This window comes from Micropterus dolomieu, linkage group LG15 (genome assembly GCF_021292245.1).
Source record: "Micropterus dolomieu isolate WLL.071019.BEF.003 ecotype Adirondacks linkage group LG15, ASM2129224v1, whole genome shotgun sequence".
Classification (NCBI taxonomy): domain Eukaryota; kingdom Metazoa; phylum Chordata; class Actinopteri; order Centrarchiformes; family Centrarchidae; genus Micropterus; species Micropterus dolomieu.
The window spans coordinates 10,126,169-10,140,718 of NC_060164.1; the positions used below are offsets into that span (position 1 = coordinate 10,126,169).

The 14,550-nt window shown below is 39.9% G+C and overlaps 2 protein-coding genes across 3 annotated transcripts in view; both read right to left on the reverse strand.

Moving 5' to 3' along the window:
* Window positions 1-5,019: 5,019 nt before the first annotated feature.
* On the reverse strand, window positions 5,020-9,519 carry tbxtb (T-box transcription factor Tb). Of its 2 annotated transcripts, none has more exons than XM_046070815.1 (8): window positions 9,228-9,519; window positions 8,876-9,140; window positions 8,601-8,735; window positions 8,367-8,428; window positions 8,206-8,267; window positions 7,925-8,101; window positions 7,441-7,570; window positions 5,020-5,949 (listed from the first exon to the last, which is right to left on the reverse strand). In XM_046070815.1, exons 1-8 carry the CDS (start codon window positions 9,446-9,448, stop codon window positions 5,679-5,681), a joined length of 1,323 nt encoding a protein of 440 aa, XP_045926771.1. In that variant the 5' UTR covers window positions 9,449-9,519; the 3' UTR covers window positions 5,020-5,678. The 2 variants fall into 2 exon arrangements, with proteins under 2 accessions (XP_045926771.1, XP_045926770.1); XM_046070814.1 differs by having other exon boundaries at window positions 8,206-8,288.
* An 822-nt stretch (window positions 9,520-10,341) lies between these two features.
* Window positions 10,342-14,550, reverse strand: part of si:ch211-130h14.4 — a 13,667-nt gene continuing 9,458 nt past the window's right edge. Inside the window, exons 9-15 of the mRNA XM_046071404.1 lie at window positions 14,432-14,528; window positions 11,813-11,884; window positions 11,612-11,715; window positions 11,349-11,409; window positions 10,955-11,094; window positions 10,761-10,863; window positions 10,342-10,679 (exon numbers count right to left, since the gene is read on the reverse strand). Coding sequence (XP_045927360.1) covers window positions 10,623-10,679; window positions 10,761-10,863; window positions 10,955-11,094; window positions 11,349-11,409; window positions 11,612-11,715; window positions 11,813-11,884; window positions 14,432-14,528 — 634 coding nt within the window. The 3' untranslated portion in view covers window positions 10,342-10,622. The remainder of the gene's footprint in view (window positions 10,680-10,760; window positions 10,864-10,954; window positions 11,095-11,348; window positions 11,410-11,611; window positions 11,716-11,812; window positions 11,885-14,431; window positions 14,529-14,550) is intronic.

The window sequence follows — 14,550 nt, forward strand, 5'->3', positions numbered from 1 at the left end:
CACATATCTTTACTCTGGCAACAGTTCAACTTTCAAACTGTAATTTCTGACCATGAGTCTTACCTTGGTGACTGCATCCTGCAGGCGGAGATTCCTCAAAGTCCTGGTCGTCAGGACTTTTCCGTTTCTTCGACATTTGCTGTTCCCTATTGGAGTGATGGCTCTATCCACCGCTGAATCGATATCTGCTGATAACGTGAGACACCCTCAACCAGCAGGATAGACAACACATACAACAGTCTGTGGGAGGCGAGAAGAGAAACGCGAATAAATCTCAGTCCCATTCATTCAGATCCCTTCTCTATATGTCCTCTTTCCAACGTGCTGTGTGCGCAAAGTTACCATGTGGTGGCCAGCCGAGCACCTGGAGACGCAGCGAGGCATGGAGCCGGTCTCCTCCTGTTTCCCGCCGTAATCGGACAAGATCTGTCTCCACAGACGGTCCGGGACTTATTTCTCTTGACAAATCCGAAATATTTGCAGCTGAAGTGATTTGTCGATCACGTGCGTTGCGGATTATGCTTCAAACTCGCGAAGATGGAAATTACGCACCCCGAAGCAACTTGTTGGTCGACGTTTTCATGATAAAGGTGGTTTTCGTCAGTCCGGATGTGTCTTTTTTTAAAGTCAGTTTAGATTTTCCTCGTTGTATGAGGTGTCTTGCATGAATGATACCCGGCGACGTCAGACTACAGGTCTAATCAGGCATGGATGACGCACACCCGACACAACGGGAACTCTTGGGTATCTTGAAGAGTATAGGCCAATGTAAACGGAGCTCATCTGGACGTGGTCTGCGCGCTGAAGTACGCCAAACCATGTGTCCCCTTGGCAACATTTGAGCTGCGCACTAAGTTGTGGGCAGAAAATGCTCACCGGTGAAGGAGAGGATTCCTCCCCAGTGTAAAATTGGAGACACTGTTCTACAAAAGTAGTGTAGGGAGAGAACACGGTACAATACCTTCTCTTTTACAACACCAACAGTCCAGCGACGAGTAGAGAACACTCTATTTGACTGTGACACTTTTTGCGCAAAACCTCCAAGTGCCAGAGTAACACAAATCGAACAAACCCGCATTGTGTTTTGAGGACCAGTCATGGAAGAACGGCTTTGCTTTCACTTCAGTGTGCGGGAGCCACAGAGCAACTTGAGAATGAGCTGTGAATAAATGCAGAAGCAGACTCGCTGCGTTACGCGTACTATAGAGGAGGCAATGACGCCACCGGCCTGGCTTTTACAAATTGCTTGATGGTAGTTTTCCCCTCCAGTCGACTCAGCTCTGAATGCCGGAGAATAACAAATCAGCACACCTTTCACTACAGCAACGGAGGAGCGTGCGCGTGTGCGTGCTTAAGATATATCCAGATACTTGAAACTCCTCTTATCTTCTCAGATTATCACCGACTTCTACTTTCACACATTCATTTTCCTTTCAGGAAAGTCACAGATGGGTGGCTGACACCAGTTGAGCAAAAGCCCCCCCCCCCTGTCTTCATTCTCTCATATGCTGATTTATTTATGAGCACTCCCGGGTCAGGGGATCATATTCCATTTACTACATCTGGTTTGGATTTCCAGTGCAGCGCCTACACTGTTTCTCCAAAATGTTTCAATTGTCTGGGCGAATGGCTTTAAAATGAAAAGGCTGGGGTCTATGCGCACATCCGCGGCTGGTTTCTTGCACAGAGCTACAGTTGCATTAATGCCAATGACGCTGGTATTTCGTGGTATTTTCTAAAGGCAAACACGCCTGCCTCTCTCTCTCTGTCTCTCTCTCTCTCTCCGGCTCCCCCCTCCCATCCCTCATTCACTGCAGCCACTGACGTCAAGATATGCTTGCGTCAATGCTCCCTGCTTTGACAGAGAGCTTTTTTTCATTGGGATCATAATGGGATTATTAGGCTTAGAGAAATACCCTGCCTTCATGGCTTTTTAGATTTTATTTTGATAGATGTCCCATTATCTTTTCTTGCTTTAAATATTATTCCTCATAATAAGAAAAGGACATAGGACATATAATTGGCTCACAGTATGATGATGATGCTTTTTCCTTCACATTTTTCTATTACATATGCAATGGTTTATAATAGCAATGGACAGCAACCTATAAAGAACCTATAAAGGTCCTACACCTATTTATTTATAAAACACCAAGACAAACACGGGTGCTTATGGACATGAATCTGCACAAAAATGAAGAAAGTAGCCCCCCCCCCCCCCCTTTTGGTGTTATTGCCAGACAGGTATCTACCATGGCTGTACTGATTTATTTGATACTGATATGTATTAATACTCAGTATAAATATCTCAAACAGCCTAGTAAACACACACGGTGACACATTAACCTTACAGACAGAGACATCCCCTGGGTTGATAGTGGGATGCTCAGAGACATCAGTGAAGCAGTCAGTTGTGTATTTGATTTAGCGGATTAGATGTCTGTTCCTTCCCGTCAGTCCGTGGTTGCTGCATGTGAAAGGGAGAGGATGTCATGATGTCCTTCTACACTGACCTTGATCTTCTGGGCTGAATGGGCTCCTTTGCCTGTTGTCTGGCCTCATTTCAACCCAAATGCCTTTCTTTACAGTCTCGCAGCTTAACTGCTCCGCACTTTGTTATCACTCTATGTCTTAATATTCAAATACTGTATACTATGCACATATTCATGATGTTGAGTTTTCTCTTTAAGTAACTGTGTAAAAAAATACTTATATGTAGGTGTGATTAAATGCAAATACATCCCCAAAGAACAAAATGTGAAGTGGATGAAATCTTGCAAGAAATGACACAAGTCATATCTTACTTGGCTGTGGTTTGAGCCGAAAACAGAAAACAATATACAGTGACAGATTTTTTTTACAACATTTTACAGGGCAATGGTTGTTCTGTGCTTTATGACCAGTTGGGGCACCACACAAGACTTGCACTGTTGCTCAAGACTTCGAGCTAACATGAATGTCAGTTTGCAATCTATTGAAAAGTTTATACAGCCAACGCGTGTGTGGTTAGCAAAACATCAGGAAAAGACTGGAGGCAGGTCTGACCATCTTGCCCTAAACCGAGCCTCCATTGCAGCACTTTGTCCAAATAAATTGTTGTGCAGCAGTTGCAGTACAAAGTAAGAAGAGTGCAAATATATATAATATCAAAAAAAGGTGCTAATCTAAATACACAGTGCCAGTGTGGTGAGATTATCAGGTGTATCTTGTTGGTTTTACTCAACAAAGCAGTTGTAATTCATCTGAGATCTGTATCTGTTATCTTGCTTACAACGGCTTTAAGAAATGAGCAGTCCACCCTCTGTTGTTGGTCACAAGTTATCATATGTTAATACTTTTGGTAAAAAAAGTAAAAAATAGGTTAGGTGTCATAGGTTTTAGTAGGGTAAACACACAAAAAATAACCACACTGTAGTATGTCCTCATTTCATTTTCGTGTCATGCCAGTATTAACAAGACTTAATACATTTTTCACACCTAATTAATAAAATGCACGTCTGGGCTTGTACTATGACAGGATGGTGCTAAAAAACTCTGTGCATACTTAAAGGGGGATGGAACAGCTCTGTAATTTTAATAAATAGTAAGTAATTTTTCAATTGAAAACAGTGTTAAGCTTATTTATTCTTGACTACAGCTTTAGTGATAGTCCAATGAAAATATTTTTGCAAGTGGACATTTAATACATTTAGTTAACTTTATTTGAAATTCCATTCCAGGATCACAATGTTTTAAAAATGTCAGATAAGTCTGGAATGGGCAGTTGAATAGCAGGGAGGCAAAAACATACCAGTAGTATTTCATATGACGTAAACAGTACAGCCATAAAAATATTAAATTTAATTATGTGATTCAGTGTGATTTAGCTTTACTGAACCACTAGAAAAAGCAGGTACTAAATATAGTTTCCTGTTGTCAAAGTGCGAATAACATGTTTTATCCGACTTTGAAGATATTTTTAAACAACTTTAGAGCTCAGGTGAAGAGTTGACACACGTTGTGTCACCAGTATCCTTTAGGGGAAAACTGCAAAATGCCCTCATGCCAGGGGAGATGCGAATGGAAACAAGATGTGAGGACTAAAGTTGAGTGTTGATCAGGGGTTTTCTCACCTTGACATTGATACATTGTAAACACTCCCAAACTTCAGATGTACACAGATGTAATTCCTCACCCATGTGTGCAAAATACTTTCTCTATTAGTCTACGCTCAAAAAGAGCGCCAGAGGATGAGCTGAGTTAGCAAATACTTTTACTGCATATTTTGAAGGTAACGTCACTAATTTTGACATGAAAAAATAGTAAAAGCCTGTGTTTAAGTAAAAAATAAAAAACACCGCCCATATAAAATATTTACTTTTCATTTTTGAGTGTGATAGGAGGAATGTTAAGCTCATACAGGATTTAGAGTGTTGTTTTTGTAAAATCGAGTTCATTTGAAAGTACATTTCAGAGTATGTTCTATTTGTTTTGTTCTTTTCAGCAGCTACAGGAGATACCAGTCCAGTCCAGCTTATTTAATCAAACAGCTGACTGGATGTTTATTTCAAAGAGAGACAAAACCAAGCATTGGAAGGCAGATGATTCACCAAAACAGTGCTTTTAGCACAGAGTGATTTCTGTACAAATGATGGAAAACTTATCAAGAACCGCTAATGAGATTGCAATTAGACCACTGACCCAATGTTCTCTCCTAAGGAACCAAAGAACACTCAACTCAAGCTGTCCCTTATGCTGCTGGGGACCTCCATTAATCTAAAGCAACCCTGGAGATCCATGGACCTGGACCTGACCACACATGCAAATTATAATTTAAAAAATGTCCCCTGGAGGATAGTCCATAGCCACATACTGTCTGTAAGGATGAAATAAATAGGCTAGAAATCTGGTTGCATCCCCCTTATCAGTAAATTAAATCACTTGTGGTGCTTCTGTGAAACTTCCCATTGTGGAGTCACAATGGCACTGGAAAAACTAAATGAGCACTGTGACCAAGTAGGATGAATTTGGACAATTTAGTAAAGCGCATTCAGGTTTTTAATGTCATGTAGATGGACTCAAGAACAGCAGAGATCTCAACATGTTTTTTGAATGATATGGATAGCTGTGGATCATCTGCATAGCAGAATGTTGACCTTAGACCTTTTCATTTAATTTTTAAAACAATCAGGAACATAATATCATAAACGGCATCAGTGTTGTACAAAAAGCCTCATTTATCTATTTACACGGTAAACCTTAATTGCCTTCTCATTTTCACTATAAACAATAGTTAAAATCATTTAACATTTTTCAACTGTACATTTCATTTGCTTATTGCTGTGAATACCATGGAGTCATGCTTAATATAAGCAAGTTAAAATGGATTTTAGTTTACCTAAAGGAAAAATCAACCAAAAACCAAACAAATAAACATATTCATTTTGTTATTTTTGAAAGAAACTCTAGGTAATTAATTGAGACCAAAGCCCATTTTTAAAGGTTAGTTCAAGGACTCCAGATTTTGCTTCTACCAATCAGAAAGTGAAACATTTTTTCACTCTTAACTGAAAATAGTCTTTTTGCTTGTGAAATTTAATTTAGAAACAAATGAAACTTAATTAATGTTAGGGTTGATTCTTCCTTTAAGTCACAATATTTCATGGCCATCTCTCCAGAAGCTTACAGACACACTTCCATCAGAGGGACGGAGGCGTCACAGGAGTCCAGGCTGAAGGTAGTCTGCCCTGTGGAGAGGTGTCGTATTGAGCTGTGTCGTGCACTTCTGTGACTGTGATGCTGTCGTACATGGGAGAGCCAGAGGAGGGCACTGTGACTGAGTGAGACAGGCTGGGGTAGTGGCTGCTGGACCCTCGAAGGAACTGGGAGCTCAGGCTGTTGTTTATCCCTCCATTCTGGGACACGGGAGTCAGGGGCGAGTTACTCACAGACCACAGGCTGGTGTACTGACTGTGCAGAAACACGGATAGAAAACCTCTTAATCATCTCTTCTTAAGATGTTAAAGAAGTGCTAATCATGCAAAAGCTAAAAAATGGTGTCCATAAATTACCTTAAAGTGTGTTGAGTTTGTGAAATATGTTAATGAGTTACAGTACATTAGATAGAGAATGTTAAGAAATTATTTAAAGTGCAACAAAAAAGACAAGATGTAAAGCTGAACTAAATTGAGAACATACATGCGGAGAATTAAGAAGAAATACACAAAAACCTATCAGACAATGATAATTGATTTCTTTGAAGCGGGGCTGTATTAGCTACTTAGTTACTTATCCATAGTCAGTGTATTACCTGCAGTAGATGGCGGTCTGTGTGTCCCCAGTTAGGAGAAGCAGAGAGTTATACCGGCACGAAAGCTAAGCAATGCACAACTTTGTTGGAGATCAGTTGTTTGGGTCAGACTTTCAAAGGATTATGGAAGAGACAGCCAATGAACGAAAATTAAAATGAGTGTCTATGACATTGACGACAAAATGGCATTCACTGTGGAGACATGGGGATACATTTTCAAACGACAGCACACAGAAGAATAACTTTTGCAGGACACTCAGCAAGCCGAAAGGGAGAGAGTAGGGCATACTTCTGGGGAAACCTTTTTCATTGGTTGTGTTATAAGTCCATTATACATTTATACAAAATTTCTATGGTTGAGAAAATGGACTGGAATTTCTGAAGGCAAGGCAAAGCACTGAAAACATTCTAAATATAGCGTACACTTGAACTGATATTGAATTGTTCAGTGGGCCTTCTTTTAGGTGGCTAAAATTCATTTTGCTGGTGACCCTGTCCACAGCGGTACATTGCTTAGCTTTCGTGCTTCTCCAAACTGGGGACATGCGGACTACCATCTACTACGGTTATTACACTGACTATGGATCCCTTATACAGGCCCCCTTAAAAAAACCCACAAACTATCCATTTAAGGATTGTGATTTTTTAAAAAGAGATAATGGTCTCCTGGAGAGAAAGAGTTAAGATGGTTTAGGTTATGGAGAAGGTCACGGCAGAAAAATGAATGATGAAACCCTTATTCATCTGGTTTTTCCTTGCAAGAAAACTTTTCAATTTTGAAACATTCTCAGTGTTTGTTTTCTTATTTTGCTTTCCAAAGTCAGCTCCTCATACTCCTTTAGCCTCAGAGATACATAGTTTTGATCTGGTGGTAAGATGTTATTTACCTAAGCAAAGCAGAAAGGTCTACCAAACTTCACTCATTTCTTAGGCAAAAATATAATTCTTACTCAACTCTGCTAAATAAAACAGACATGCATAAAACTATTGGACTCATAATTGCTGAGTTTACTCTTTGTATGTTTATCTTGTACCTGTGACAAAGAATCTTCTAATGTCCTGTTAACTGTAACGTTGTACAGTTGTTCTTAGTGTTTGTGACGTGTGTTAAGTTGATGCAATAAAAAGTAACAAATAGGAACTACACAAACCTAGAGTTGGTACCAGAGTTGGAATTGTGGGTCATGGGCATCATGCTGGAGTGTGTTGGCATCTGTAGACTGGACCAGTTATCATGGCTTGAGAGCATCGATAGACAGGCTGAGTTATCGGAGTAACTGACTGCAACACAAACAGAGACACTGGGGTTTAGTAGGTACACAGGTCACTAGTGGCTTCAAATCATTTTGTCAGAAATCAAATAATGTTTTACTAAACATGTTGTTTTCTCAGTATAATTCAAGACTTTCTACTGCTCTGATATCAGCATGACAGTTAAAGGTGTGAATATTCTCTCCATACATTCCTCGTCTGAAGCTCAACCATTTACAGCTTTGTGGCTCCACTAACAAAAGCCAGAGGAATGCAAAACATTCCGTGCTCAGCAACATTTGTTTGAGCTTCTTGTTAATAGCCAGGGAGGACGTGGTGTAACTCCTGGATGTACTAAGGTAAAAGGCAGAGGGGGACACTCACTGGGCGAGTTGGTCCGATGGGCGTACGGACTGGTGTAAGGGGCAGAGCGGTGGTTCCTCAGGGAGGAGTAGCGCTCACAGCCGGGGGACGGCGAGAGGGAGATAGGACTCCCAAATTGGCTGTGAGGACTGGCAGGAGGACAGAGAGAGCCTGTGCCTGGAATAAACCAACCACCTACTGGCTCCACAGAGTAGAAGAGACATGATGAAACCATATGAGCGCCATATACTTTACAAAGTGTGAGATGAAATGAATGGGAAACAAATTAATATAATACTTACATTGAGAGTAAGTCGACTGCTGGTTTTCATTGGCATCTTCTCTTATGTCTTTATTATCGCTTCTGAAAATGATTGATGATATACTTGACATAATGTTAAACTAAACTTTTACATAAAAACATGAATAAAATGTTCTTGTAAAAGACAATGCGTATTCTTACCTCTCCTTTGCATCCAGGAAGGCCTTGGCAAAAGGGTTGTACTTTATTTTAAGAGCAGTTATCTGAAATCCAATCATAAACAACAGCTAAACAATGGTTGGTTTGCCACCAATAAAAATCAATCAACATCAATAATCATCAATCAAAATTTTGCGCAGGTACAAGAACCGTTATTGTTACTTTAGTGACATTAGTTTTAAACCATTTTTATCTTAAAAATACTTTATTTCCAACCTCTTCGTTTTGGTATGCTGTTACTGCAATGAACTGTGTCTCTGGGAAAGAGTGGCTGGTGATCATCCTCCTCGGGCCTCCAACCCGCACTATATGGATGCGTGGCTCGTACTTGTGCAAGGAATTTAACATTATCTGCAAAACAACAGATTATAACATCTATGGTTATATTTATTTTATTTTGAAATTGAAAGCAAATAATTTAGAAAAAAACACGGAAGACACTGAACTTGTTGTATCTGGGGGATATCCCCCCCCCCCCAATATCTCCTTACCTGACCTCCTCCGTTGAGTTTATTGGTGAGTTTGACTTTACTAAAGGAGACAGGAGCTTTCATCCAGTGCGCACCAAAATTTGGAGAGTCTGGGTGGATGTAGACACAGCTGGGAGTTTGAGGTTCGGGTTTGCCACCGGGGACCCACTCCCCGTTCACGTATTTCCACCTGTGGTTGTCTGCACATACGAAGTCCAGCAGAAAAGAATACATGGCGTTCGGGTCCAATCCAGAAACGTTCACTTTCAGCACCGGAAACATGCGCCTTGACATAGAGAAAGATAAAAAAAAATATTGCATTCAGTGCTATCTATCTATCCATCTCATACAGTTTGTGTGTATTTGAGCTCACCTGCCATTCTTTGTAACAATCATTTCATTTGTAAGATCCTTAAATTTTTGCCAAAGCTCGCTCTCATCCAGGCAGACTTTCAGTTCCTTCTCCGTGGGGTCGCCCTTCTCGCTGCCGGCCTGGAGCTCACTCTCCACGGCACTGAGGAGGTGGTCCACCCGGTGCTGACTGCTCCCGGGACACTCGCCGGCTCCTGTGGCCATCCTGTCCAACAGCTCCATGGCTGAATAGTTGTAATCACGGGTCTTACTAGAACAAACTGATTCTTCTTCTTGTGTCTCCACAAAGATAAGCAGTTATCTCAGGACATTGACCAGCCATGAACAGCTTCCAAATATATAGGCTGAGGAGAAGCTCCATCTCGGAATGGCTGTTTGGAGCAGAGGTGGTTGGCTCATCTCCTCTTTGATCTTTGCGGGCTTGTCAGCGATTGGCTGGGAGTGGCCATATCATTCAGGTCCACAGGATGACAGCGTTTTGAATAAAGCCGTTTAACCTACTTTATTACATCAACCTGTAAATATTGACACTTAGATCAAAGCCACACCTGCAGAATCCAAACCACTGCAGAGTTGGTCTCCAGCCCCAGAAGATTACATTGCAAATTTGTTGCTGATGTCTTGAACTTTTTATGCGAAAAGTTGCCTATTTTATGTTAAAAACACACTATAAATGTTGGTACATTGTTCTAACTGGGACACATTTTAAGGACATTTTCAAAAGAATTGTCCTAAATGTTAGTGGGTCAACACTGTGCCAATTATGGGATGAAAGAACAACTTCTAATATCATTAATGAAACCGTGACAAATATATGAAATTACACTAAAGTGCAGCAACCACGCTTAATATTTTTATTACATACAACACTGAAGTGTCAATCTTTATAATCATCACACATCTGTTTGTATCACAGTTCAAATTGTTTAATGTTAACTTTTATTTCAGACAACCTATATGCATAAGGACTTTAATATCTCACTCTCCCTATATATATATATATATATATATATATATATATATATATATATAGATATATCTATATATATATAGATATATATATATAGATAGATATAGATAGATAGATATAGATAGATAGATAGATAGATAGATAGATAAAATCAACAAGTGATGTATTTAAATAATTGAATAATTACTAAAATATAATATAGAATTGTTATTATGTAGAATATTGTTATGACAGTATAAAAGTACATAATAGTAGTTAACCAGTGTGACATGGACAAAACACGTGATTTTAATGTAAAAAAGGGGAGTAAAGTGTATCTGACACAGATGAGAGATTTAGATTAATAGTAAACTGTACATTACAGGTAATTGACACAATAATAACGGCACATATTCCCCATAAAGAGATGCGATGGTGCAGATATCTTCAGTGATCTGTGTTTTCAGCATAGTTTCTCCACAGCTTAAACCCACAGTCAATTATCTAAAAGAGAGAACAGAAAATTATATTAAACAAACAATACAGTCTTTAGAAAAATTACTTCAATCTGAATAAGAATTTTACCTCTACATGCTTTTGTTGACACACATCTTCAATGGATAAGGGATCAGGTGTTTTACGGCAGCACACTGCTGTGTCCCAAACTAGAGTCTCAAAGCGTCGGCGGCTGCCAAGAAAACGCCCACACACGTACAATCAGCCTTTTGTCTTCAAGAAACAAATAAAAAATAGGGTTATGCACGTTTGTCTTCATTCACCTGGTCAAAGTCGTTCTGCTTTGCCGTTGGGGACATGAAGGCTGGTCATTCAGGACACTTCTTGGCTGTTTCAGAGAGCAGGGAGGTGGCTGGTTGGTTTGGCTCATCTTTCCTTGTTTGGAGTCAATGCCTGGAAGCACCTGAAAAAAAACTCTCACTGATAACTTCATTCATAAAATATATGAACTGATTTGCAACCAAACATGTAGTGCAGCAGTGTCATGCTCACAAATAACTACTGTATGCTGGTAATTTTATTTGGCGTGACCTGTTGCCATGGTGGCTTCTAAAGAAAAAACAAACGTTAAAGGCAGATAGTGTGTGACAGCTACGTGTTAGCTTCCATAGAGCCCTGTGGTGTTGTGTTGTGTTGTGGCCGGTTTGTGTTACTAACCAAATCTTGGTCGCCTCGCTCCTCCTGCCAGTACAGTGAGTCCGTCTCCCTGTCCAGCAGTCTGGACCAGAGTTCACAGCAAGCAGAGAAAAACAAACCCCACTCAGTTAAAAGAGCAGTTGAAAGAATTTTTCTGACCTTCTGTACCCTCATTAGATCTGAATGTTACTAAAAACAAATTCTGAACCTATAGAAAAATGTTAAATTATCCATTTCAGTGCATCATTTTCTGCACGTGTCTGCCTGTTTGATGAATTACCAACCTTTGGGAGAAATCCATGTTGGTTAAACAAAGATCATGCATTTGTCTCAGCCGTCTCAAGTAAATCTCTGCTTTCCTGCTCTTCTCAGGAATCTCAGAGATAATCTGTTAAAAAATAGAAAACATGAGCATTTCCCTCTGTTGTTGTGCTGGGCTCCAAACACACTGTAACTAAAAGAGGCAATGTTAAAAGCTGACATACCAAATCCGGCATCTTGCTCTGGAAGTTCCTCATAAAGTTAGGCTGTAAGGTTGCAAATGTGGGGGCTTTCATCTGTGGGTGGCACATATTACATTCATCTATCATTTCCTTGCCCATTAATCATTTTGTAATTTAAAAAGAAACATCCCCTTGTATACAAGCTGAGGTAACCGTGGTGTAAAAGTTAGAGGTGTCATAGCCAGTGTCATTTCCCACAGTCCCAGTGTCCCATTTGGCGCCTCTCTCCTCCTCCTCCAACACCCCACCCAGCGCTAACTGTCACACTAGGCCACTTCCTGATGTGGGATTGCAGCACTGTGAATTGAATAGGTGCCCCTGCCCAGTACCCCTATCCTCAAAGGATAAAATGCAGGTGCAGCTCAAATAAACCCCAGAGAACACATTCAAGTCTGTATTGACTTTGCTTTGCTCCGTTTTTAAAGCTTAAAAGACTACAGTTTGTTCATGCTTTAACCTATTTACTACAAGTCACATTATTTATAAAATGTTGTGTACTGCATTTTCAATTCTGATATTCTCACCTTCCAGACCACCTCTGGTTTCCACTTGAGTAAGTAGGGTATGAAAATGCACTAAACTGATGTTACTATCAACATCTGCTTTAATTGTATTAAACTTACAATTTGGCATGCACTTTATGAGTGAATATTGATTTGAAAAATCTAAACTTCTATTCAACAACACCTTTGGCTATAACATGTGTTTCTAAAACATTGATTGTAATTTAATACCTAAGACAAACAAGTTCCAAGTCTCAATTAGCTGTTTTTTATATTTAAGCAAATGGAAGCCATGTGGCAACAGTCATGTATCTAAAGCACTTTGCAAAATAATTGGCAGTCATATGAACTACACACAATTTGTTTTAAATGGGCCAAATGATGCAGAAACACTGGTGTTGTCCTTAAAGGTGGCCACATTAACTTATCACATGAACGTAGTAGACTATATAATTGAAGAACGTGACAATATAATGTAACTTGATTAAACAAAAACAAAATATGATCTCAAAAAGTACCATAAAGTAGAGCTAATACCTCCCTCACACTGTTTTATAATGTTCAAAAGGAATCCATGCACATATTATTGTGAGGTAAACAAGAGAGAAGATTGGTGAAAACTGGTGGCACCTTGGAGATTTATTTCCTTAAATGTATTATTTCAGATGTAAGTGAATAAACTATCACTCAGAGAAGTGCAACCCAACTAAATATAACTAAAGAAAAACATACTTTACTTCTTGGAATGATATAACAACTGTGGTGGTTGTGGTCTCCTCACTTCAGCACAGTTCCCACATATACTTTATTAAGTACTGTAGGTGTCTCACAAACACCCAAAGCCTGATCCTCAGATTGACGCCCTCAGGATGTCAATAGGGGTGACAAGCCTCTCCAGCAGCGGAGGATCTGAGATGTCAGTACGGAGCTGTGGTGAGTAATGCTCCTGCATGCCTGCTAACTTTGACCAGTCTTGTCTGACCACTGTTTGCCTTCCCCTGCTCTCCCTCCAGCCAGGCTCGTCCTCTGTTTGCTCAAACCCATTTTGACACAGAGGTGAGAGAAAAATGAGTCCTGCGTGCCTGTCTGTATATGCTCACCTCGGCACCTGAGCATAACCTCATCTCCAATGTTCTCACTTTTTCTCTGAGTCTATTTACCAGCCTCTGGCCTGATCTCTGATTTTACTGTAAAGATTTGAGATATCGGTCTCTATGTCTCTTTCACCTCTTAATATTCTTTTTCTGCCATCTTTAAAATCTCCAAAGTGTCGTAATTTAATCAATAAACTTCAACAAATCTTCTGTTCACTCCTTGAGCCATAGGCATGATGAGCCTTTTCCTCGACACAAGCTGCATCTCTACTCTGATTTGTTACCTAAACAATCACATAGTACTATGTTAGTTAGATGTTAATAGTTAGATGATACACCATTCTCATATCTGTGCATTAAATATGGAGCTACAGCCAGCTGCTGGGTAGCTTAGCTTAGCTTAAAAACCGTACACATGTGAAAACAACTTGCCTAGCTCTGCCCAAAGGTAACAAAATCAAATTACCAACACCTTTAAAGGTCATGTGTAAAAACAACAATTTGTGGTTTTACAGTGGGGTTATGTGCTGGACTATTTCTTGGCCAGATACGAGGGTGCCGTGCAACCAACGAAGAATCCCAAATTGTTGTTTTAACACTTTAATTTTTTCATTTATTAAACAAACAAGATATAACATATTAATTAGTGAGCTTTTAAGGCGCTGGTAGGTGGATTTTGTTATTTTAGGACATAGCCACACTAGCGGTTTCCCTCTGTTTCCAGTCTTCATGCTAAGCTAAGCTAACCGGCTGCTGGCGGTGGCTTCATACGTACTGTACAGACATGAGGGTGGTATTAATCTTCTCATATACCTCTTGGCAAATAATTATATTTCCCAAGGTGTCAAACTATTCCTTTAATTTTTGGCTTGTTAAATGTAAGATGGTAATAACAGATGGTGGGATAAAATTGAGGAAACGAAAGTAAGGTAGCTTGAAGTAAAGAGAATGTAATCACTGCCTGTGTTAAATCGGATTACTGTCCCTGTGGTTTTGACACTAACCTTGGGAAACATTTGCTCGATTTCATCCTTCTCCTGGCTGCCACCAAAGATCAGCTCCGCTGAACTCTCCTCTGAACCAGACCTTTGCTCTGATAACCTACACACACACACACACACAC

What these genes read in the sequence shown, in the direction of transcription:
- tbxtb (XM_046070814.1), bottom strand. Translation starts at nt 9,448, where the DNA reads ATGGAGCTGTTGGACAGGATGGCCACAGGAGCCGGCGAGTGTCCCGGG. An exon ending in AACTCAACGGAGGAGGTCAG is followed by an intron (nt 8,736 to 8,875) that starts GTAAGGAGATAT and finishes GTTGTTTTGCAG; the next exon opens with ATAATGTTAAATTCCTTGCA. An exon ending in CAGCATACCAAAACGAAGAG is followed by an intron (nt 8,429 to 8,600) that starts GTTGGAAATAAA and finishes ATTGGATTTCAG; the next exon opens with ATAACTGCTCTTAAAATAAA.